The sequence below is a fragment of the Bactrocera neohumeralis genome, chromosome 3 (genome assembly GCF_024586455.1).
Source record: "Bactrocera neohumeralis isolate Rockhampton chromosome 3, APGP_CSIRO_Bneo_wtdbg2-racon-allhic-juicebox.fasta_v2, whole genome shotgun sequence".
NCBI classification, from domain to species: Eukaryota; Metazoa; Arthropoda; class Insecta; order Diptera; family Tephritidae; genus Bactrocera; species Bactrocera neohumeralis.
In genome coordinates this window covers 22,813,882-22,840,512 of record NC_065920.1, presented here as the reverse complement: position 1 = coordinate 22,840,512, position 26,631 = coordinate 22,813,882, and the positions used below count along the sequence as shown (strand labels likewise).

The 26,631-nt window shown below is 38.9% G+C and overlaps 1 protein-coding gene across 2 annotated transcripts in view; it reads right to left on the bottom strand.

Annotated features, from left to right (window-relative positions):
- Window positions 1–26,631, bottom strand: part of LOC126752280 (hemicentin-1) — a 393,430-nt gene that overhangs the window by 40,433 nt on the left and 326,366 nt on the right. For both annotated transcript variants that reach the window (XM_050462979.1, XM_050462980.1), the window contains exons 5-6: window positions 14,324–16,558; window positions 12,675–13,208 (exon numbers count right to left, since the gene is read on the bottom strand). In XM_050462979.1, the coding sequence (XP_050318936.1) occupies window positions 12,675–13,208; window positions 14,324–16,558 (2,769 nt within the window). The remainder of the gene's footprint in view (window positions 1–12,674; window positions 13,209–14,323; window positions 16,559–26,631) is intronic.

Here is a 26,631-nt window from a genome sequence, read left to right as displayed (position 1 = left end):
TTTTCATAAAAAAAATCCTAAATTTTTTTATCAAAAGATTTGGTGAGCTCATAGAATTCGGTGCTTGACACAATTTCAGAAAAAAAAATTACAAATAAATATCGCGTACCATCATAAATATTTCTTAAATATAACTATAACTGTCTTATAGGGTGTTCCAACATTATTTGGTAGTTATTCTGTGATTTGTCAAGTTTTCTCCTTCTTTACATCAATTTCAAGGAAAATGGTTAGATAAACCAAAGAGAAATAACCAGAATCACTTAAGTATAATTTAAAATATAGGTAGAGCGGCAGTCCAATGGCGCACCTTGGTCCTTATTGAGACCCATTGTGACACCATTACGACTAAAGTCCTCTCACTCTAATGGCACCTCTCAGAACCACGACGTGCTTCTGGTAAAGTTCATTAGCACGAAAAGTTTAATCGGCATAACTTCCGAGACATCGTCAAGAAACCCTCTGTTGATAGTTGTTATTCTCTTCCTGTAGAGAGCCTTACCATCGTATAGAAAATATTTAATTGTCTCATTCTCTTCTACCAGCTGACAGTTTCTAACGGGCGATACAAGTAAAGGTACTTTTTTAAATAGCCTACTGATCATATCATTCGCAACACTGTCACCCATCTTGAGAGCAGCATTCATTATTGGTTAATATTCGACCGAATAGATCACGTCCCGCTCGCAGTGAAGAAAATATAGCAGCCGTGGCTGAGAGTGTACACGAAGACGATTTGACACCTTTCGCAGCAACTCCGACAGACGTATGCCACGACTTGACGCATTTTACGTCGAAATCTTAAATTGAAAGCGTACAAACTACAGCTTGTGTCTTCGCATTTGGGTGCTCTTCGTCAATTCAAGATTCAAGAGCAGCAATTTCGTTCAAAAAAAAGGATATTTTTGTATGTCTGTAGACAATATTGAACGACTTTTGCATCAAAATTGAGTTCACCTCCTTAAACCCCATATAAAAAACTGTAATACCGGCTAAAATATGTTTATATGACAGCAAATACTTGTGAGCTGTGTTCCTAACTAACTAACTTCGGTTGCACCGAAACTATAATACCTTACACAAATACAAAAGACTTCCGTGCAGTCCAGCAGCAGGTGCTAGGCAGTTTTAGGCCCCATATCACAAAGCCGGCACTTTGTGCAAGAGGCTATACTTCTGCTACTTGAGCTTGAGCTGGGAACATGCTTGGAAAACGTCTGATTGGAACAATTTAGTCCTGCGATACCTGCACTAATGCCTTCCGACGTTTTCAAGCCGTCACTGTACCACTTAATAGTGCTGTCCCTTAACAGTACGTCATGCGTGTAGTTACTCTATAGTCTTACTGATGAGGATAACTACAAACTTTCTTCTCAACTTTATCCTTTTGCTAATAGTGTTCCATACAACCTTCTTCTGCTGGGATGAAATTACCTTCCCTCTAGCATACCCTTCGTTTGCAGCACTGTATGTTTAGCTGTTTGATTGATTACTAGGTTAAGCGGTGTGAGCTCTAGCATGACTTCTAGTGCTGCCGCCGAGCATGGACGCATGCCACTTGATGCGCAGAGTCTTTGAAGTTTGAATAGTTGAAGTTCTAAAGAAATTTCCGATGCCTTCTAATCATACTACCGCTCCATATGTAATAAATGGTATTTCGATCATGGTGTAAACCCATTTGATAATCCTTGACTAGCAGCTCCAGGAATACCAATCAGGCGATTGTACACCATGAGTGCCTTTGGCCATAGTCAGTGCCACATACTGTTTCCAACCTACACATTTGTCCTCATTGCAAATCTTTAACACTTTGCCGTCATGGACTCCTACGGCCCGGCAGGGATCTTCTCTTAATAAATGGGACTACACTGTTCTTTTGTCAGGGTCAAATATTCTAGTCAACATATGTTCAAATGACTACACAAGAAGTTCTCTTTATTGTTACCTTAAAAGTTAAGCAGAGTGTCAGAGCACTTTCTGAGTTAAATGAAGGATATATGAATACTTGTAGTCAGGAGGATTTTCCCACTGTTTTGCTGCTTTTTATAACGAAAATTGACTTCACTTTACTTCTACAAAAAGTTTTCGCCATACGAACCCTCAACTCATCGAAAGTAAATCTCGGATCTCTCGATCTTGGATCTCGGAGTTATAATACTCAATTAAAAGAATTGTGTTCGTATCGTACTTTTTCTGAAGTCGAATTAGTTGAAAACAGTGAAGACTAAGCAAGCTCTCTAAGATTGGATCAGATCAGATAAGATTAGATTATTAATTCGTACGGTCATGTGTTGGATCGCTCTCAGTTGGCTGTATACCAGTCCTTTCAAGCTTCACTGAGTGAAGAGTGGCTTGCATGCCGAGAAAAGACTATCAAAGCCTAACACTAGCTCAATAGTGAAGCGCCAAGTAACCTGGATATAACGCCTATTTATGTCGAACTTCGCTGCCACAATAAAAGCTTCCCAGGAACCCTAAAACTAAGTTTAGTGCTCACATTGAGCCCACTTAACCTCAATTCATCTAATTTAACCACTGTGGTCAGGCCATTGTGGGAGAGTTATTCACTTCGACTCGACCAGTTAGCGACGCGCCTCCATGGCACATGGCTAGTCGGCGAGGTACAAGCAGTTGGCAACACTAATAAGCATAAAACACATACAACAACAACAACAACAAATGTACGCCGCGCCGTACGCTAAGCCACAGGCCAACAGCATTAAATAACAAGCGGAAAGCGGCAGAACCGGCGTCGACGGCCGGCGATGACTAGAATGAAAGTGACGATAACGCAAAAACTATGGCGGAGGACAAACGTGCGCTGGTTAAGGCAACAGTAACGGTAAATGGTGAAAGTAATCAAAGCGGAAGCGGAAATGTATACAAATGAAACTTGAGCATTTTCCCCTTTTAATTATGCGCACTTATAAATTTCAAGTAACTGTGGACACAACACAGCACTAACAATAATAACTAGCGAAACAACAAACATTGGTGAACAACGTAAACAAATGCTAAACAAGTACAATAATAATAATAACAACAACAACAACGACGCGCAGACAAGCACTTGTGACAACCGTAAATTTACAACAAAACCAACAGCAACAAAGCAGCGTACAATGAAAAGTTCTGGAACAAAATGTAACAAGAAAAAGTTGAAAAAATATAAATTCAATGAACATCGGTTGTGTGCCAAGAGGAAAAGTTACCGACAAATACTGCAATACAGTGGAAGTGCACGCAACAACAATTTGCATGTTTATACACATGAAGCTTGTGCTTGTGTAAGTAGCTCAGCGGGTTTAAGGGAGTGGTGCTTTTCTCATTAATAAGGTATTGAGTTGCACCGATGTTATAATACCTGGTTCGATCAGGAAAATTTGTAGACAGATTATACCGTTACTTTCTATATTAATCTGTGCAAATTTCGTGGAAATGTCTCAGAAAATAGAAAAGTTTTCCATACAAGCACTTGAGTTGGAACGTTCAGTTTGCTTCGTAGCTACAAATTATTTTGACCCGAACAATACTGCTGTGGGCAAAAACTAGTAAGACTTTTTACTTTAAATTTTACGCGAAAACCCATTTGTCGCACTGTATTTTTTTCTAGATTAGTACGATTGTCAGTGACATCTGTGCCAAATGTGACATCAAAATAATCATTACTGTTTAGTATACACTTGACTTTCTGAAGTATATGATACGCATTCGGCGATTTTTACGGGTGGGTCATTACGTGCGAAATTGTTCAACAAAGAAGTTCTATTAAATTTTGTGTGCGGAATCAAATTTCTGGTGCCGAAACATTCAAAATGTTGGAAAAGACCTTCGGTGATAATTGTTTGTCGCGAACAAGTGTTTTTGTTTGGACAAATTATATCAAATGGTTTGAGAAGACGTTGACGACGAACCACGTCCAGAACGGCCATCAACATCAACTGATGATCAGCACGTCAATAAAATAAAGAAATTGGAGTTTGAGAAACGACAATTTACAGTCAGAGATTTTACTTGTATTGTAGGAATATCAGAAGGTTCAGTGAAAACCATTTTGAGAGATCAATTAGGCCTAAGAAAAGTGAAAGCTTTTTGTGTTTCCAAAATCACTAAATTTTTTCGATGAACAACGTCGCGTCAAGGTCTGTGAAAGAATGCTTTCCACCTACCAGGATGTCATGAAATATATTATAACTGGCGATGAGTCATAGTTCTATGCTTATGACGCGGAAACAGATGATCAATAGGCCTAACAAAGGTGAGGCGGAGCCGAAGCCAAAAAACTACGTCTAAACAAGTCATAAACCAAGGTTTTGTTGACAGTTTTCTTTGATTAAAGAGGTGTGGTGCAATCTGAATGCCTTCCGACCGTCGAAACTGTCAACAAGGAATGTTATTTGAGTGTTAAGCGTTGTTTGCGTGAAGGTGTTCGTAAAACAAGGCCGGACTTATGGGCCGACAACTCTTGACTTTTGTACTACGATTATGCACCGTCGCATACTGCACTGATTCTTGGTGAGTTTTTCGCCAAATTTTTAACTATATAGTGCCGCAACCACCGTTTTCGCCTGATATAGATCCGTGTGTCTTCTAGCTATTCAGCAAACTCAAACGATCGCTCAAGGAAAACCGTTTTAAGCCAATTGAGGACATTAAACTTGAATCGCTACGCGCATTGAAGGCTATCCAGAAATTGACTTTAACAATCGTTTCGAGGATTCGAAGGCACGTTGGATTACCCTGAGGGGACGACATAGATTTTGAGGAATAAATTAATAATTTTAAAGTTAGGAACAAAGTACTACTATTTTTTGCTACATATTATAAGGAAGTTAGCAGACTATTCCGTTGCCTTAGATAACAATCGAATTTGTTTATTTATCGCGCTTTCAGTATATTTGACCAGTACCGTTAATTGGGGAGTGAACGGGGTTTTCATCCGATTTCATCTAATTTCACAAACTCGGTAGAAGTTCTTGCGAAATTCGGGTTGGGCGAATTTGGTTGTTACCCGGCTTTCAACTTTTCAACAGCTTGCAAGAGTATAAAAAGGCTGTGCATATACGAACTTGATTTTGAACGTTTAGTTTGAAGGGAAGAAAAATATCTTTGCCAAATTTCAGATAGATATTTTAAAAAATGAAATCCTAGTGCGCTTATATACAGCCATACATATGCCCGGCCTGAATGGACTTAGTATACGCGTTATATGTATGTATGTATGTATGTTTTACTTACAAAAACTTTACCTGGTCCGGATACATACATACAAATATATGTTTCTTTCGTATAATAATTTTATAGTAAAGTAATTGAAATCGTCGAATTAATTGTCACTCTGAACTGAACTTAGGGGGCTTTACTCAACTATAAATTCTGCACTTATAAAAGGGTAGAAAAAATAGTTTTCATGTAGAACACTGCGGTTTGGTAGCTATAATTTATATCTGTTAGCAAAATGCCGAAACTTAAATCTTCCCCGTTAAGTTAGGGCCATCTCTGAATAAAGTGGTCAGAATTCTCTCTTCCCGCATTTAAAATAATGAAGGGTTTATATGAAGTAAGCGCGGGCTGAGAATAATTTGTGTAAGATTTCTATAAGAAATATTTGTCTACAAGCTAGTATATCCCTTTGACACAAATCTGGTCTACGAATGGCAAAGCGAGGTCGGGTTTTGGTTATGAACTGTTTAGAAACGCCCAAAATAATATAGCTGAAAGAGAGATAATTATACAAAATTGTAATGAGTCGGGCAAAGTATGGAACTGGCGTTGATTTTCTTACTAAAGAACTTCATCAGAAGTATGAGCAGGTTCAGAGAGGAGAAAATTAAATGAAAGAATATTAGTCCCGGTGGTATCACATTAGACCTCATTAAGGCTTAGATGCGTCATCTAACAGCCTCACATATATTCTAGTAATTTTCCACATTTCAAAGAACTTTGTCATACACATGGGGCTTAAAAACTGTTATCTAAAATTTAGGCCCCATCGAGAAAACCTAAACTTCTTCTATGATATAAAACTCAAAATTTTCGTCCTGGTATCGACCTTGTCTTTAAACTACAGACCTTTAGTACATTACCTATAAAAAAAATTTGAAACCATGAATCCAATGAAGTAAACAAAAGCGCCTCAGAGACATTTCTCATTGTTTCACGTACAGCTTTGTGCTCATGGTTCGAGCGTTTGCCTTCACTTTGCGCCCAAAGTATCACAACACTGACTATCGACATTGTGAACACAGCGTCGCTTATGCAACGCTCCGTTTTCTTTTGTTTGCATTGTTGTTGTGCTTGTAATTGCATTGAGCTCACAGCATCATGCCAACAGTTACGTGAGGCCCCCGGTATCCGCTTGGCGGCAGTTGGCGCTTGTCTTACAATTCATATTTCCTCCTTTGGGTGCATTTTTGCGCTCCTTTGGAGGGTTGCCAAGCGCTTTTACTATTTTTTTTACGGATTGCAAGTACAAATATTGGCATTGTTTGGCTTTTGTTCTCGCCCTCAATGTGATTTGCTGCTCGCAACAGTTTAACACAAACAGCACTAATTTTTTTATTGAAAAGCGAAAGAGCGTAATAATAATAATGGTAAAATTCCTTAAAATCATTAACTTCAAATGTAATTGTGTTGCATTACTATTAGTTTCCGTTCTTTTTCCTTCAGCTTGCCGCGCTCATTTTGTTTTTACCTAACCCTCCTTTCAGAAGTCATTTGTTGCTCACCACTGTGAAACAATTAAAGCCGCGTAATTTTTGATTGCTCTCATTTATTGTTATGTTTAGCAATAATCCCCACTCTTCTGCTTCGCCCTCGCCCATCATTTTAGGTGGCATGTCGCATTACATGCTAAATATTATTTAGAAATCATAGAAAATTGTATTTTTTCCGTTTCATTGTTTTTCAAGTATGCCGTATAGCAGAAACTTTCGAGAGAGGTATATTGGGGGCAAAGTTATTAACGCGAAATTATTTGAAAATCAGCGAGTTTTGCTAATTGAATTCAGGAGAATATTTTAAGCTAAAGTTTTCCACTGAAAATTTTCGAGTGAAGTTCGATTAACTCTGAGGGCAATACAACTCTGCGCATAAAATTGAAAGTATCTTTAATTAGGACAATCATCATGCTTAGAAAGCGTGTATTGTTTGAAGTCTTGATAGTTTTTGAACGGAACTGAAGATCACGAAACATTTTTTTATGTGTTGATAGAAAATGTCTTAGAAACCAGATTTTATTTTATGAATAGTCTAAAATCCACTCAAAGTTTTCAAAATTTTTTTAACGCGATTATATCTACATATACCTAGGAAGAGTTTGACGAAGCATCCAAGCCTTTAGGAGGCTCGTTGTGAAAATACCGGGAATAAATATCAGTGTTGTATCCTCTCTCTCTACTTTAGATGAAGCCCACGAAAAGTTTCAATTTGAGAATAATTATTTTGATAAAAAAAATTGAACAATTTGTAGACGTTGCTCTTGTGTATATTATTCCATGATGAAATTGCAAACATTACTGAATGCAATTAAAAAAAAAACAAGTAAGGAAGGGCTAAGTTCGGGTGTCACCGAACATTTTATACTCTCACATGGTAAAGTGATAATCGAGATTTCATAATACGTCATTTACATATTTTTCAAATACCGTATTTTTGTAAAGTTTTATTCCGCTATCATCATTGGTTCCTCGTATTATACAGAGAAGGCATCAGATGGAATTCAAAATAGCTTTATATTGGAAGAAGGCGTGGTTGCGAACCGATTTCACCCATATTTCGTACATGTCATCAGGGTGTTAAGAAAATATTATATACCGAATTTCATTGAAATCGGTCTAGTAGCTCCTGAGATATGGTTCTTGGTCCATAAGTGGGCGGCGCCACGCCCATTTTCAATTTTTAAAAAAAGCCTGGGTGCAGCTTCCTTCTGCCACTTCTTCCGTAAAATTTAGTGTTTCTGACGTTTTTTGTTAGTCGGTTATCGCACTTTTAGTGATTTTGAACATAACCTTTGTATGGGAGGTGGGCGTGGTTATTATCCGATTTCTTCCATTTTTGAACTGTACATGGAAATGCCTGAAGGAAACGACTCTGTAGACTTTGGTTGACATAGCTATAGTAGTTTCCGAGATATGTACAAAAAACTTAGTAGGGGGCAGGGCCACGCCCACTTTTCCAAAACAATTGCGTCCAAATATGCCCCTCCCTAATGCGATCCTTTGTGCCAAATTTCATTTTAATATCTTTATTTACAAGTTACAGCTTGCACGGACGGACGGACAGACGGACGGACAGACAGACATCCGGATTTCGACTCTACTCGTCGCCCTAATCACTTTGGTATATATAACCCTATATCTGACTCTTTTAGTTTTAGGACTTACAAACAACCGTTATGTGAACAAAACTATAATACTCTCGTTAGCAACATTGTTGCGAGAGTATAAAAATGACTGACCATGACATATTAAAAACGGTCGGAACAGCACATATGTACATAAGAATCATATCATCTCCGTTGGAAAACCCGATGCAATTTTCATGACTTAATAATAAATTATTTTATTATTTTGACAGTGAAATTTTAATTACCAAAATGTTATAATTTTTATAGGTTCTCAATATATATATGTACAAAAAAAAGGTTCTGCACAACTTGCTATTTCGCTTGCCGAAAAAACACTTAAATCAGGTGATTCTGAGCACGTACATATATATATATATGCACATGAGAGTTTTTGCAAAATATGTTGTAACAGTTGACGTAGCGGACATTTTATATGAAAAATCGCATGCGAGTAAAATGCAACAAGAGAGCCTACACACATCATAACCTCTTCTTTTGTCGCTAATGCAGCGAAAGCAATAACACAACTTAAATGTCTCATGAAACAGCAGTGCTGACTGAGCAGGAATGAGAAGAATACGCACTCTCGAACAATAAATGAGCATCAATGCCACCAATAACGGACAAACTCTTTAGTTTTTGAGCAACGAAATGAAGTGAAGGAATTTTATGACGCGAAAGTTGGTGTCTAATATATTATGGTGAAAAATTATATTGTGTAAAGTGTTTATAAGTGTTTATTGAATATTTTTGTGAAATTTTGAAGTCAAGTTAGTGCGCGTTCTAATAATATGAAAATAAAATAATAAAATGTGTGGTGCTTGTGAATAAAGTGTTGTGAAAGTTGCAATTCATGTTTGTGCGCAATTCAATGTAAGTAAGTCAATATGAAGGCTGCTGAGACAGGAGCGATGCTGCATGGCTGGAAAGTCAGCATAACAAACGGTAAGTCCATATTATATCTACATATGTATGTATGTATGAAAATGAATGCATGCATAAACATGCTTATAATTGCTCAAATTAATTATTACATTTTTCTAATAATATATTTTTAATATATGTTTGTGGAAGATTTTTACTTGCTGAACAGAAAATTTTAGCAAATATGTTTAAAACTTCTATATTATGTACATACATATGGGGAACAAAAATGAGTACAAGTGTTTGCTTTGTGTTTTTATATCTGTATAAGTATAGAAGTAGCATATACATATGTATGTACATTTTAAAAAGCTGTTTATCCCTTTAGTTCATATTCAATTCCGAATAGAATGGTTAATAATCAGGGGTGTTGTGGTATTCAAGACAGATTTGAATTGAAAACCAATTCTGTTTTTCAATGGTGTTACTGAATCTGATTGGATTTTCATCTCTTCGAGCATACGCAAAATCAATATTCGAATCAGATGTTAACTAATGTGACAAATGACTTGCAAAAGAATACAAATTCTGTTTTGAACATCAAAGCAATACTTAATATCTGAATTCGTGACACATATTCATTTTTTTGTCGGTTTCAATTCTGATTCCGACAACTAGCAGATTCCACAACACCACTGAATATAAAATATCGAGTTCTTTAATTCATAATACATATCATAATACATAATTCATAATTCAAGCTTTGGAGGTTTGGCATACTTTCGACCAAATTCTGTGTAAAATAATTTGGAATGTCACTATGTGTTGTCCTAACCTTCATTTGATGATTGACCACAAGTTCTCAATCGGATTGAGATCAGAACTTTGGACTGGCCACTTCATCAATAACAAATTTAAGTCGCCAAGCCATTACTTCAAGTTTTGGATGTTCGTTTTGGGTCATCATTATATTGAAAAATAACTTATATTTTGCAACAAGCACTCCTTTCCATAAAATCAGGTATATTCTTTGCAAAATATGCAGAAAGTCTTGTTTTCTCATTATACCGTAGAAGTTTGTGGAGGTATTACATGTAACCATGTGAAGCAATTCTATACCATTACGGGACTTTCACCATACTTCATTATTTGTGTAACATGGTTCCTGTGGATGATCTCACCATTGGTAATGCCAGCAATATTGGTTGCCAACTGGTTGGAAATAATTAAATTTTGATTCGAGTGACCAGATTACAAGCTTCCAGTCATCTGTTATCTCATTTCGGTGCTCAGTGAATTTCAACTGTTCCTTAACATTTTATACTGGCAATGCACTGGGTTGTATCCTAAGCTATTTTGTAGACTTTGATTCCAGCAAGTTGAAAAAGTATAAAATGTTCGGTTGCAGCCGAACTTAGCCCTTTCTTACTTGGCCTACATTCTTGCAAGATCAAATTGACGCAAGAACTGAAGCCGCTTGACCACCAAAATCGTCGGATGTTCATGAATTGGATTGAGCAACGATCTGAAAATGATCCGGATTTTTATCAAAAAATCATCTTCAGCGATAAGGCTCATTTCAAATTCGTCAATAAACAAAATGTGCGTTATTGGTCAGGCAGCAATTCACACGTATTCCATGAGTCACCATTGCATCCCGAAAAAATTACAGTTTGGTGCGATTTATGGGTCGGCGGCGTAATTGGGTTTTACTTCTTCCTTGATGATTAAAACCGGCAAGTTTCTGTAAATGGGAAGCGCTACCGCTCAATGATAACCAACCAAATAATGTATTTGGCCCGAATTGGATGATATGTACTTGGATAATATTGAAAACCTAGTTTGGTGAACGTGTTATCTCACGAAATGGCCCAGTCAATTGGTCACCTTGGTCTTGCGATTTGACGCCGTTAGACTATTTCCTGTGGAGCTACGATTGATGAACGCTTGAGTTCCCTACATAATGGCATCGAATGTACTTACACAGGAATAAAGAATTTCATTGACATTCCAACCCCTTTTTGTTTGCTCTTATTGAAAAATACGTTTGATTCGAACATTTCTTTTACTTGAGCCTACGCGCCCTATGCATCTCAAGTTTGAGCCAATTATAAACAACCAGTCTTTCTTCCTTGATATATACGATGTTGGAAATGTTATTCTCTCTCCGCTACCACTAGCTGTAGGGTTTTTATTCATTTGCACTGGTCCCATCCTAACCTTTGTACGATTCATATAACTCATCTATCTATCTTTCGCAAAGTTCACCGTCATTAAAAGCTAAATCCGCCTGGCGGCTTTCCATTAGTCTTATTCGTAGACAAGCTTCATAAATTTCGCGCAGTTTTGCGATTACCACTGACTTAAAACCTCTTTCTGTTCCTGAACTGGAAAAGACGAAGCTATCGAAATAGTTATTTAATTTCAAGCTAGATGAGGAAGAGACATTATTAAATGGTCCTACCTATGAGAGGCTTCACATAATAACCAAGGGTTAGTAGAGACCCTTTCGAATCTAGCTGAGCTCGTGGTGGTCTTATAGCAAATACTCTTTTTGTTATTCTACTTTAACCTTTCCGAACAAGAATGTAGAGTCGTAATCTGGTTTGCACAAGGTTTCAGCTTTCATTAATAGTACAACTGCTGAAGTTAAACTGTCTAGAGTCGAACTATTTTGGACGAAATTGCGAGGAGAACTTTAAAACTAAACTGTAAATTTCGATCTTGTCAAGAAAGGTTACATTTTCTACTTAGTTAGAGCTTAATTGCGTTAATATTAATCATTGCATAAGCCGCACTCTGACACGCCCGCGCTGACCTTCCATGTGGGACCTACTGCGAGAACAGTGCGCTCCTTGTCATTGTCACATTCAATAAATTTCAACTTCAATGTGTCAACGCCTGCGACATGTCAAAATTAGCAACATTTGAAATTCATCCTAAACTCTAACGCCCACACACGCACGCAACGTGAACTGAAAGTAGTTGAAATAGTGAAGGATGCAACTTGCCAATTTAGCGTGAAACGCCTCGAACTCGTACACGACTCTCTACAAAGGCAACTTCAATTTTCATTTCGCTCATTATGCTGAGAATTGCATTTGTGCATCACACCCGCCGACGTCTCACTGTGGCCAGTTCGCTGTCTGACTGCCTGACCAACCGGACAAATTTCATCCGCTAACTACTTTTGTACGGTCCAACAGCGCTGCGCTGTCTTGTTGGGCCACTGCCGAAATGAGATTACGATTCGACGCCGCATGAAAACATTCAACGAAAGAGCGAACGCCGCATCAGCACAATTATGAATGCAAACATAATCCTTGCGAGCTTTGTCTTTACACGCACGCCAAATGAGGGTGAGATGTTCATGATGCAATGGGAGCTGGGTGCTTTGGACGGGTGGTCAATTGGTGCATTGCACATTCAGAAACTTACACACTATATACTATTGGGTACTTACACTCGTTGCGCCCCGCCATGGCCGAGTGCGCTAATGGCGTCACTTGGTAGCTATCCGCATCACTGCCAACACTGCTGCCGCCGCCTCCACCACCACTGCCAAGCGTCGATGTGACATGATAGCCATAACCATTCTGCGAGCCATAGACTGTCATGCCCGCTACAGTGGCGGCGGATTTCTGGTGTTGCTGTTGCTGCTGCTGATGCAGTTGTTCCTCGTTATCCTGCACAGCTGTGAGTGTTAGCTCCATCGCATGCGAATCTCGTGATTTGCTGCTATCCAGACTACCGGTTGGATAATAGGGTGGTGGCGCTTGATTTGTTTGCGCCACTATAGATGGACGACCCGAGTCGAGGTCGTATTCTTTGGCCGGTGAGCTGGTGTTGGTCTTCTTCTTGTTGGATGCCACGCGTCGGCAGTGACAAAAGAGCAATAAGAGTCCGACGAGCAGTAGGAATGCAATGGACGAGACGATTATGGCTATTACAGCGGATGTCGTTAGCGTTGATGTCTCAGGCATATATGATTTGCCAACTGCGGTGATTTGCGTTCAAATCCATGCCAAATGTTTGCGGAGTCGATTGATGAATGGTGACGTGTGAAGAAAAGAAAAAAATTAGCGATGAGTTTGGCGAAATGTGAAGTAGGAATGGTGTCATGGAAGTGGACATGAACTTTAGAAAGTGTAATGGAACAGGGTTAACCTAGAAAGGTGAGGAAGTTGTGTTTGTACTACATATGTATATGGATTCATGTAAGGCAGCCATTTGTGGATCTCCACATGTGATCAGTCGAAGTTAACAAAGACATCAAAGAATATTATTAGTATTTAGAGGTTATGGACGGAAATACTTGGATACAGCGAAATAGTCTGCTCGCTGTGATAGCTGAAATTCCAAACTAGTTTGGTCCTTTATCTTAAAACACTAAGCGCCTTGTTTATGTCTCCTAAGAAGATTATTAAAAACGAAAGTCCGGTAGCTGTTGAATTTCTATTACGGCTAGGCTGGCTAGGTCATGTCGTCCGAATGGACGAAACCAGCTCTGAAAGTTTTCGATGTAGTACCCACCTGGGGAAGTAGAGGAAGAGGAAGACCTCCACTCCGTTGGAAAGAAGGACCTGGCTTCGCTTGGAATCTCCAATTGTCGCCACCTTGTGAAAAGACGAAACGACTGCGAGCGGGTTTTACACCAGTAAAGAAGAATAAGAGGTTGAATAACTGAGCATTGAGTATAAGATCTCTATAAAGGAGGCTGGGCTCAGGAGTATTTTGGGTGGATGTGTTAACTTCGTAGGATCGGAATCCAATGGTAGTTGAAATGAAGACTGTCATAATTCATCTATATAGAGGATGGGCTCTTTACACGCAGAAGGTTAACTGGGTCAAACCCTATTTTCTTTATAGATTTATTGTGTTCTGGGTGATTACTACTTCTGCCTATGTGAATATAAGAAATTTCCAACTGTAGTAGCTTCCAACAAAAACTCTCGAATTCGCAATGATGGGCTATATATCAGAGAGTTTTGAAATGAAAGAGCAATGTAAACCGCGGTAAAGGCGCTGCCGAGAGGAAGCAATATTTCAAACTAAATACATCTGGGACACTCACATCAACTTCACTCACTACTTTGTACTGGCTATACTCACTTTCCGCATTCGCATACTGTCCGCAATGGTCGTGATTGGTGCGTAGGCACAATTTCACACGCACCGTCGGTCCCTGCGCCGTCTCCGCCAGCGCCAACGTTATGTCCTCAGCATGGCCCAGTGTACGGCCCGATGCGCTGTAATGTGTCGTTTGTGGAATGTGATTAATTACTGCCTCTTTGAATGTGGCCTCACTGCCGGATGGGAGTAATGTCACTGTATCCACAATCTCCCATGTGGCCATTGGCGTTTCGCGATTCACCAATGATTCGACTATTGCAATTAATGACAGACATGTCGCCGCCACATTGATACCCAGAACATGCGAGTTGGGATCATAGGTGACATGCAGGGGTGGCGGAATTTTACTGACTTTTGTGGTGGCCAACACTTCGTTGGAGTAGCCCGAACTGCCTTTCGAATTCAGCGCATACACACGAAACATATAACTTTGATACTGATCCAACGGCATTACTTTACAGGGATTCTCACGATAGCAATCGAACTCTAACCAATCTGCTGAGCCAGCGCTACTGCCAGAGGTAAAGCTCGCAGCAGCGCTACTGCTGCTGCTACTGCTCACAATGGAAGTGGTGTAGGTGTGTGTGGCGCAGTCGGAAAGCGTTTGTTCGCGCGGTGTTGCCACGCGACGATAAGTGACAAGGAATTTTGTGCTCAACAAGCCGCCATTGAAGCCCGGTATCCAGCTGAGTATGGCATAATTGTGCGATATTTCCATTACTTTGAGCGCGGTGGGCCGCTCCGGTGCACCCTTGGGTTGCAGTCTAATCTGCGTGCGTATTGTGTCGAGTGGATTGACAGCACGACAAGTGTAGTCGCCATAATCGGAATGCGAGATATGGTTTATGCGCAATATCGAGGTATAGACATCATTATTATCCGTGCGTATTGCAATTTCATAATGACCATCCGAAGACATTGTAAGCGGCGAAGGATTATTTGCAAATTGCCATTGGAATTCTGGCTTTGGATATGCTTGCACCTTGCACATAACCTCCGCCGACTCGCGCACATCGTAAGCCACCTTATTATACTGATGCAAAACAATCGGCTCGTGCTCGATGCGTAAATGCATGCTCGAGTTGGCCGAGTTCACCTCATTCTCGTAGAGACAAGTGTAGAGTCCACGATCACCAGGCACCAACTGATTGCCATTCGGCCGCCCTTTGCCGCGGAACTTCAGTATGCTTTGCACTGTTACGACGCCACCTTGACCCTCGGTAGGCGTTGTGCGTATATCATACATCTTACGACCTGGCAGTACCTCGGTACCGTCCTTGATCCAACGTATAATGGGCGTAGGTTTACCCTTGGCGCTGCAAGTGACCGCATAATCGACATCGCCCACACGTCGTGTCATGTGTTGTTGTAGTTTGGCCAGAAATTGTGGTGGCTGGTGCACTTCGAGTATAATCGTAGCCATCTTACCAATACCCAACTCATTAACGGCATGACAATGATACTTGCCTTCGCTACCGAGATGCGCCTTCGGTATGGAGTATTGTGGTCCTTGCGCCAAAATCTTTTGTGTATTACTAAACTCACCATCCACATCACGAAACCAGCGATACTGTGGCACTGGCCAACCGGGCGGATTAGCCGAGCAACTGAGCGTAACACCATTGCCCACATGCACAATCGGTTTATTCGGTGTTATGTAGGCTTGCCCGGGTCGGTGTCGCACCAACAGCGCCACCGTGGAGTTGCCAACACCTTCTACACGTTTCGAGTTGTAGGGGTTCATCAGATTGACAGCACGGCAAATGTAGTTGCCGGCGTGTTCGGCGCGCACAGTTACCAAAGTGAGCAGTTCGCCAGTGAAGCGAAAATCCGGCGCTCCCTCCTTCAACCATTCGATGGTAATGGGTGGCGGGTTGGCGGTGACATTACAACGCACCATAACTGTTTCGCCCTCCTCGGCTTCGTGTGTCTTCGATTCGATGACGACTATGGGTGGGAAGAGCACATCAAGTATTATGTCCTTCTCGCCTGATTTGCCCAGCCCATTGTCCGCGTTGCAAGTATATTTGCCCGCATGATGGCGCCCCACGCGATAGATAGTGTGCGTAGGCGTGGCACTAACATATTGCCCGTTGCGTGACCAACGTACATTGGAGACTTTGGGTTTTGCATCGACATTGCATTCCAATTTGGCGATGTGATCACGTTCGATGCGCAACGGATTTTGTGGTCCCACCTCGACGCGTGGATAAACTACAAGTAAATAAGATCATAATGACGTAATTAGAAGAAGCACAAATATAATGAAGTAAAGCGTCTTCAAAGCATATATGTGACCTGCTGCTCCGGCGTTATGGATTTCTATAAAATAAACCCATAATATGTGGGTTTAATTTATGAGATAAGAAACGATTATTTTTAACGCTTTTGAAAACTAGAGTTAGCCCCCTTTTCAACCAGATCGTATTTTTGAAATTGATCGTATGTTTTTTGGATTTGTAATTTCGATTTGTTTTGAAAAGATAGAATTGGTCAATATACTTTATAGTGGTCGTTTTATAGTGAACCGTTTCATCCCTAAAAGGCTCGGTATATTCTCAGATTATTCTCAAGTTATATTGTGAAGAGTTTCTTAATGGTGAGCTTAAAGAGAACTCGATTATAAATGCAAGGGTGGTAACATCTCACACAGTGGTGGCATAAATGTGGTGAATTTGGGTGGGGTGAAAAAATTATAATAATATTATTATATAATATATGCTTTCGGGGTATAAATTTGATAATGTGAAGAGAAATTTATCGCATGGTGTGAAGTAGTTTGGTATGGTGTATTTAAATTACTGTAGGCTTAAAGCTTATTTCGAATACGAAGACTAAGCGCAACTCATAAAAAATTGCTGAAATAATAACTATACACAATTAGGTATATTTTAGGTGTTAAAGACCACGTTTACAAAGATTTTTATGTGGTGAATTCAACTGTGGTGTATTAAAATGTGGTGAATTTAGGTGTGTTGCGAAAATGCATTATAAATTCCAGCGTGATATTTTTATGATTATATGATTTGCAAGATATTTTTGTGTGGTGAATTCAAACTTTAGTGTGTTAAATGTGGTGAACTTAGCTGTGTTGAAAAAAGTTTTGATAATTTAAGAGCGATATTTTCATGTGTTGAATTCAACTTTGTGAGTTAAATCGTGGTGAATTTAGGTATGGTGAAAAAATACAATAAAATTTCATGGGTGATAAATAAGATAAAGTAATTAAAAACTCTTAAGTTCTACTTAAATGCTGAGTTAAAGCTTACTTCACGAAGGAGACCACTCTAGTCTAACCTCAAATTTAACTGCATACAATGTCAACACTAAACCTAAATAGGATATATGATGTTGATTGTTTTTTGACAATATTTTCAAAATTGGCACATCTGAGTTGAATCGTGGTAGGTGAAACATGAAAAGTTAAGGTGTGGTGAGAAAAATATATTATGTAGTAAATTCAATATTGTCAGGTGAAACACGAGAAGTTCAGGTGTGGGGAGAAAAATATTTCGATGTTACAATCGACAGGGAGTGTGGTGAGTTTATGCTTATTTAGTTTGTGAATATTGGCTTAGCTGTTGGGAAATCGAGTTGAGTTGAGTTGACATATAATTTTTAAGGTGTGGTGAGAAAAATATAATGTGTGGTAAATTCAATTCTGGAAGGTCAAACATGGAAAGTTAGGGTGTAGGAGAAAGATATGTCGATGTTAATATTGACAGGGAGTGTGGTGAGTTTATGCTTGTTTAGCTTGTGTATGTTGGCTTATCAGTGGGGAAATCAAGAAGTAGTGTTTTGACATTACACTAATATACCATATGCATATAATTTTGTCTCTCCTTTTTTTCAATTTTGTGTTTTTGTACTGATCTTCACCATTCTCTCAATTTTTACCTGTATAAATAAAATATATTATACCCCTTTCACAAATAAGTGAAGAGCACATATGACTATTTATGAACTTACGCTAAACTCTTACAGATTGCAATAACTATTATAAATATTAGAATATACTGTTAAACTGCGTCCATTTACAGAAATTCACCATACTAATGGTGAATTTAAGTTGGTCATTAATATATATTTTTTCTTTAAGTGTCTTTAGAAATACTTGAAACAGAAAATTTCCGAAAAAAATTTGTCGAAAATTTATAAACTCAGCAGCGTTGAATTATCTGGGCTCACTTCAATCCCTCAGATCCCTAATGCCCTCACAGTACATGGCAATTAATGCTTCCTATTTTCATTCACTTAAAATTCAAAATAGCATCCCACTCGCCACCCCTCATTGGCCGTTACGGCCATCTGTTAATATTCCCAAAAGCCGATGTTTACGCTAGCGGTAAATTCGGCTCGCTTGCATTGGCTGTAATAAATATGAATATCAATTTTATGCAGCAAATTGTGTGCAACGCATCAAAATGCTGCCAGGCATGGCGGCTCACTTATAGCGGTAAATGCAAATTTTTATGACCACCTTTTTGGTATGCGTGTTCATATTTAATTTGTAAATGCTGCCACGAAAGCAGCAGCACCCCACCACTCAGTGCGACTCTTAGCGCTGCCATTGCACACGCACACATACTCACATACTTGCGTATATATGTACATACATATACATATAAACACCTATGCATGTCGTCAGTGCCACTCATGCAGGCGAGCGCATAAATGTTGGTTGATAGCTGAAAAATGGCAAAACATGTTTGTGCTGCGGGAACCGTGTGGCAGGATATGAGGCAGCCGCAAGCGTAAATAACGATGACACCAAAACGTTGCGTTGCGTGAGAGGACGCGCTTCAGCGTTGGCTTGTAAAAAACATACAAATAAAGTCACTCAGCTGCGGCAATTAGTGGGTTGTTGTTGTTTCGATGATAGTTGTTTTTATTTTAAATTGGGGTTGTTGTTGTTGCAATTGCTCTTGAAGGTGTAAGTGATGTTGTTTTTCTACATTTGGTGTTGTTGTTTTTCGAGAATTGTTGTTGGTTTTGGAAATTGTTGTTGTTGCTGTATTTTGTTGTTGTTGTTTTTTGGTGTAGCCATAGTTTTTTTAGGAATGTTGTTATAAAATATTGTTGCTGTTGTTGTTTTTGGTTACTGTTGTTGTCGTTGTTTTTCGATACTATTGTTGTTGTTAAATTTTTTAATTGCTGTTGTTTTCGCATTTCTTCTGAAATTGCTGGTTTTAAATTAATTTTTGTTGTTTTTTTTTTTGGGAAATTGTTATTGGAAATTAGTTGTTGTTGTTAATTTTTGTTGCTGTTGTTACCATAACAGGTTTTATAGAAATTGTTGTGTTTAATATTTTCTTGTTATTTTTGTTGCAACTATAGCTTTTTTTGGGAAATGTTGTTATTAAATATTTTTGTTGTTTTTGTATTTTTTTAGGAATTTTAGGATTTAAGTTTTTTTAATGTTTTTGTGAAATTGCTGTTTTTGTCAATTGCTGTTGTTGTTATTTTTTTGTTGCTGTCGTTGTTTGCATTACAGGTTGTATAGGAATTGTTTTTGTTGTGTTTGGAAATTGTTGGCGTTGTTGCATATATTTGTTGTTGTTGTTGTGTTTTTGTTGCAATTACATTTTTCGCTGTACAATTTTTTATTGCTGTTTTTTTTGCAATTTTTTTCTAAAATTGTTGGTTTTAAATTTGTTTTTGTTGCTTTTTGGAAATTGTTATTCTCCGAAATTGTTGTTTTTGGCATGTGTTGTTGTTGTTATTTTTTTTGTGGTCGTTGTTACCATTATATATTTTGTAGCAATTGTTAGTTTTAAAAATTTGTTGTTGTTGTTGCAGTAAATTTTATATTTTCAATTGTTGTTGTTGTTCTTGTTATGATTGCCATTTTTACAACATCAGTTGACCACTAATAACGAGCTCGGCCCACACGCTGTCATCACCTCACCTTTATTTCTCATATCCAACCTGCCGTCCTTCACTCACCCCATCGCTGGTCTTCGTCGGGCGCAGAAATAAAGTTGTCGTTCAACGCGTGTTGACAACGTTCATTGCCGCTGCGCCATTATGTACACGCCTGTCGTTCCTGCCACTCACGCTGTTGTCGCTCAATTAAATGTGCCACATTTTTTTGTTTACCCTTTTTTTTGTTATTGTTGTTTTTTCATATACGCATTCATTATTGCTTTATATAGTATAGAACATATGTATACATATATACAACATCCGCTAGCATCGATAGTTCACCATTGCATAGGCGCTCTGCACTGACGCGGCCGCCAAACGCCCATCGGCTGTGGCTGAACTCGTTAGAAACGAAGCTGAAGCAAGTCGGCTACTTGTACGAGTACCTACTAACGTTCATAAGCTTATGACCCATAATAGTTTGACTTTTGTCCAGCACCATGCCTACACTCACAAATATGTATATGTATATATGTATGTACATATATGTATATGCATATACATATACATACATATATACATACATGTATATGTACATGTGTCCGATTTTTATGATCCGTGACGTTGGACATTTCCTGCTCAATGGGTGTGCGCAATTAGACGCATAAGCTATGTTGCTGTTGTTGCTATTATTACTGCCATCGCCATGCAACGCCCGGCGGCATCATTTAAATTAAGTGAAATTGCACGTAAATGTCGGTCATTAGCAGCGAGAAAACATATGCACTGCTTTCTGCCCATGCACAGCCATAAAGAGGGTACACATACACAGACATACTATGTATAGGTATACGAGCATAACTGCATTAAAAATGGCGGATGTGAAAGGTGCCCACAGGGTTCGGTAAACTTTGTTTATGGCCGCCTAAGTGTTGATATTGGTGTCATAAATCAATGTGTTGTCAGGGGTGAGCGGAAAGACCGAGTTGCTATTGTTGTTACCTGCTGTTATTCATACAACAAAAACAAATAGGTTGCTCTACAAATAATATTGTTTAAACTTGGAAATTAGATACAAACGGTTGCGGTAGAAGCGGAGCTTAGCTGGTCAGCACAATTAATTCGAGGTCAGGTCGTTTTGTTATTTCCTTCGTTAATGAGAGCTATAAAATTGTCAATAGTAAAGAAAGAGAAATTGTAAATAGTAAAGAAAGATACTTATACGAGTCTAGTGAGAGATGTCGCCGCCTTTGATAAACCGACATTTGGTTTAAGTACACAAAAACATCGTATTCTTCGGAGAGAAATTTTTTCACAAACCAGTAATAATGCCCCGTCATCGTCGAGACAAAGTCCGTTGTAGTATATGTAAAAAGTCATTACTTCTAAAAGAATATTCTGCGATCTGTTACGATTTTTTGTCGTTTTCTAGATAAAACATAAATTCGACCTCAGAAAACAGAGCATTTCGGAGCTTGTAAGTTAATCGTCTACAATCTACTGCCATTTTCGTTGCCTTTCAAGACAAAGCTGACATTCGTCTCAGAAAGAGTACCAGTTCAATAATTAAGTTATAACAAGTAAATAAATAACACTAAATTCTAAATAAGAATCTCGTTTCTTCAAACACGGTTAATCAGCCTTCTTTCCTTGCATTGATCTTTCGATATTGCATATCTTACATCTGTCAAGAAATTGCTACTTCGGTGTAAAAAGCCGGGAATAACAGTACATTATAAATATTGTTACAAGTTCGGTCCAGTGAATAGATTAGGTTAGGTTAGGTAAATAGGCTGATTTTTTCGTGAGCTCCCGAATAACTCTCCTTTGGCAGCTAGCGTGCATTTTGATGCCCAGAACTCCTTGGTATGGATCAAAAAGTCCGTCGCATATCGACACAGAGCCTTGGGGACACCGAAATGATTCAAACTTAGTCTGACGAAAGCTGGACAGAGAAGGAAAAGTGTCGAGAAGTTCCCTTTCATCATCTTCCGTCTTCCAACTTTGACCAGTTGCATTCTCCAGAATCTTTAGCCGCACCGCGTGGATTCTAATGGAATAATCTCCTGATAGGACGGCGATGTAAATTTTTCTAAGAGCTGGTAATTCAATAGATCTTTTCCGTTTTACTCTGGGTTAGAAGGTTTTCGCAACCCCACAAGTGCTGGTTGCTGATTCAGCACCCGAATACACGAATATAGCGACCCATACTCGTTCCAATCGGGATATGATTTAGGCAAGGGTGCTTTTCTTGCAAGCTCTCGACTTGTAAAATTGTAACTGATATATATATACAGCTCTTGACAGCTAATTAGAAACACTCACTTTTTTGTAGGTGGGTTGGTGATATTTCTGGTAAGGGTGTGTTTCAACGTGGTGTTTGAAAATGTATTATTCAAGTTTTTTAATGGGGAAAAGCTGCAGCTGTACTCCTACCCTTCCCAGGTACATTTTTGACCTTCGTCAGTCTGGAAAGAAGTCCCAAGAAATTCGAATAAAGACAAATGCGCAAAAAAAATTGTTTTGAATTTCAAGAGAACAATTGCCAGACGTTTGGTCAAATCTGGACTTCACGGCAGAGCAGCACGCAGGAACCCACTAAAATTTGTAGAATCGACGCGTAGACTTTGCCAACTCTCATTGGTCTAAGACAACAAATCAACAGAGGTATGTCATTTGGATTGATGTAACAAAAATTAATCGCTTAGGACCTGATGGTCGAAGGTATGTTCGCCGTCCAATAATTCCAGAATGTGATCCGCGCTAGGTTCCACGCGTGGTTGAGTATGGTGAAGGATCAATCATGGTATGGGAATGTTTTACCTGATATGGTGTTGGTCCACTGCATAACATTGATGGAATTTTAAACAAGGAGCAATACGTTGGCATCCTAAAAAATGTCATGTTGCCATGGGCTGAGGAAAATTTTTCTGTTATAAGGAAGATAACTATAGAGAGCATATGTCTAAGTTGACACAAAGGTTTTTTAATGAAAATTCTATCAATGTTTTGGAGTGGGAATCGTCCAGCCCAGACTTAAACCCTACAGAACATCTCTGGGTGATGTTAAAAGAGCTATATGCACCAAAAATATTGAAAATATAGATGTTCTTTGCGATGCAATTAGAACGGTATGGCAAGCTACATCATTGGTGCTTCGGCAAAATCAATTTATTTTATTCAAAATAATCTCCTTCTGCTTCAATACAGCTTTTTGCATGGTCCAAAAGCATGTCGAACTAGTGTTTTAGCTCGTTGGCCGGTATGGCCGCCAGTATGCCGGTGCAAGACTTTTAAATGTACTCTACGTTTGCATAACGCTTTCTTTCATGGGCAAATGAATTTTTCCGAAAAGGAAGAAATCGCAAGGTGCCATATCAGGTGAATATGGGGAGTGGTTAATGGTTAAAATGTGATTTTTGGTCAAATAATCGGTCACAAGCGTCGATCGAATGTTGGATTCTGAGCAATTTTTGGTCGTCAGTCAATTTGTGCCGAACAAACCGTGCACACACCTTTCGTAAGCCCAAATGTTTGGTCAAAATGATATAAATTGATGTTTTGGAGATGTTCAATTCCATTTCCATGAATTTTAATGATGATTTCGGCTGACTTTTGATGAATTCACGAACAGTTTCGATAGAATTTTAAGTGATCACAGATTTTGATTCACCCACATGTTGATCGTCATTTATGTCCTCACGACCACTTTGAAAACGTTGAAACCACTCATGCACTCTGCTACGGGATAGGCAATCATCGCCATAAACTTGTTTCATCAATTGAAATGTTTCGGTAAAAGTTTTACTAATTTTAAAACAAAATTTAATGTTGGCTCTTTCTTCGAAGCTCATTTTCTAACCGATAACACAAACATACTGACACTTAAAACGCAATAACTTCACTTCCAATTGATAAGAATCATCAAATGCTGACCGCAGCTACATACGTCTCAGATGGTCCATCTGTTGAGTCCCAGTTTTGATGACTCGTTCGAGCATTTTGACTGGTAACTGGCGAATGACACGCATTGCTGCGAACAGCGCCGATTCGAGGCCTAAATGTTCTGGATAATAACCTTGTTCTCCACTGATGCGCTTTGAAGTCGTTAATAATTTCATTGCTATTTTAGTCAGTGGAATCCAGGCCCCAGGCACTTACTAGCAAATTCTCGCAATCAAGCTTTTGCTTCCTTATGCCCGTAAATCTGGCTTTCATCAGTATTACCAGTTCCAACTGTTCTCAGCGGGAAAATTGCTCCTATTTATAGGTACGTGGTAATTTGTGTATGTGTGTGTTTGTGTATGCATTTCAGCTCGTCACTCTGACGCCAGGGTTCAACGAGCGAAAAAATGTGTAAATTGAATTTTCCGCTATGCGCGAAAGCGGAATAAACGCATGCACGCACACATTTACACGCACACGTGCCATATGTTGATGCAACAAAAGCAATGCAACAAATTTAAAAATACACCGTTACATTGTATCGCCGCTTTGCGACAATATTGCACTGTGACGAGCGTTTTTTTGAATTCTGCGCTGCTTGTTTTTTCTCGTTTTGTGCCACATTGTCAGCTAGTTTTTGCATTTTCACGCGCACACGCATGACGCTCACGGCGTTCAATCAGTCAAAAGTATATACATACATACATACACATTCATACAAGCATGTATGTGTATGTTATTGCATATTTTTCCCATTTACACGCTTACTTTTTTGAAACACTGTATGTAAATATACTTATGTTCACCTTCGCTGCGCACTATTCATTAAAAATACGTGTACGTTTGTGTAAAAACATACATATATCCCGTTATTTTGCCACCTTTTCTACGCTTCGCTTTGTTTTCCTTCGCGCCTTTTCATTTCACTATTCGCCCATTCTCCGTCTTGTCAACTCAATACAATTTTTATTTCTTCCTCTGCCTTTATTTCTTTCCCTTCTTTGTTGTTGTTATGCGTAGGTACTTAATGTGTCACGGTTACGTGCAATTGGCACGCAATTAATGGTTTAATAAAAAATCACTTCCAGCTTGTTTAATTGAATTTTTCGCCATTCGCTTTCTTTCACGACTCAACTGAAGTTCGTACACTGTCAGCCATAAGTGGCGGACAAGGAAGCTGTAGGGAAATTGGCACTTAAAAGTTGGCATTCCAACTTTGAAAATTTCAGAATAAAGTTTCCATCCAACTTTAGAACCTTTCGTCTATTGCTATCTATATTTATTGGACCCTTCCAAAATGGACTACAGACTAGGAATGTATTTATACTCCAAAGGTCTTGAGATCTCTCTATTTATCTGGCTACCAAACTCAGCCAGCACCTTCCCAGCGAAAGTACTAGGCATAAGGAAAACCTTAGGATTTCTACTGTATAATTACCAGAGGATCTTCCAAATAAAAGTACTTAGCATAGAGAAGCCCTTAAGAGTTCTACTGATTAGCTATGGAAGGATTCAGAAAGCTACGATATACACTGACAAACAAATGGCATTGCCGGCCTTATCGTCACCATACAACAATTCCAGCGTAATAAAAAAATGTATGAAGGCTTTAAGCCCACTGTCAGATAAACTTCAGTTCTCCATAATTTGGGTTCCCGTTCATAGCAACATTTTCGGGAAGGAAAAAGTATACGAGCTGGCCAAGTAAAGTAATTTGCACAAATAGCTAAGAACAAGATTGCGAACCAAATGGCAAAATAGAACGACTTAGGACTTATTTAGACCGAGAAAAGAATATCGGAACGATTAAGAGCAACTTTTAAAAAAAAACGCATAAAATTTGCTTTACAAACGTTAAGAATGGCAATTTACTTTTGAAGATAATTTCATTTAAATGTTGACTCATGGTTTCAAAATATGCCCCCAGCTCGCGATTCTATGGCCATTTTGAGGGAAAACTTCGGAGAACAATTCATCTCAAGAAATGGACCCTTATTAAGATCATGCGATTTAACGAAAAAGCTAATAATAAGCCAGCAAATTCCAGCTTTGGAAGACAACATTTCCGAAGAAATTCGGGCTATTTCGGCCGAAATGCTCGAAAAAGTTGCTCAAAATTGGACTTTCCGAATGGACCACCTAAGACGCAGCCGCGGTCAACATTTAAATGAAATTATCTTTAAAAAGTAAATGTCATGAACCAATCTAACGATTCAAATAAAGAACCGATGAGATTTTGCAAATTTTATGCGTTTTTTTTTTAAAAAAAGTTATCAAGCTCTTAAAAAATCACCCGATATATACAAACTTACATCTACTAACTATAACGGGGCATTGGCCATTTGGAAGACCTTCCTCAATTCCTCTGAGCGTGCATAGCTCTATCACAAACCCGGCATCGATCTCTTGGAATCCATCAGGTACTAAGCCGATAGTGTATCAAAACACCGCATTTAGTGGTAATTGAGCATGAAGAG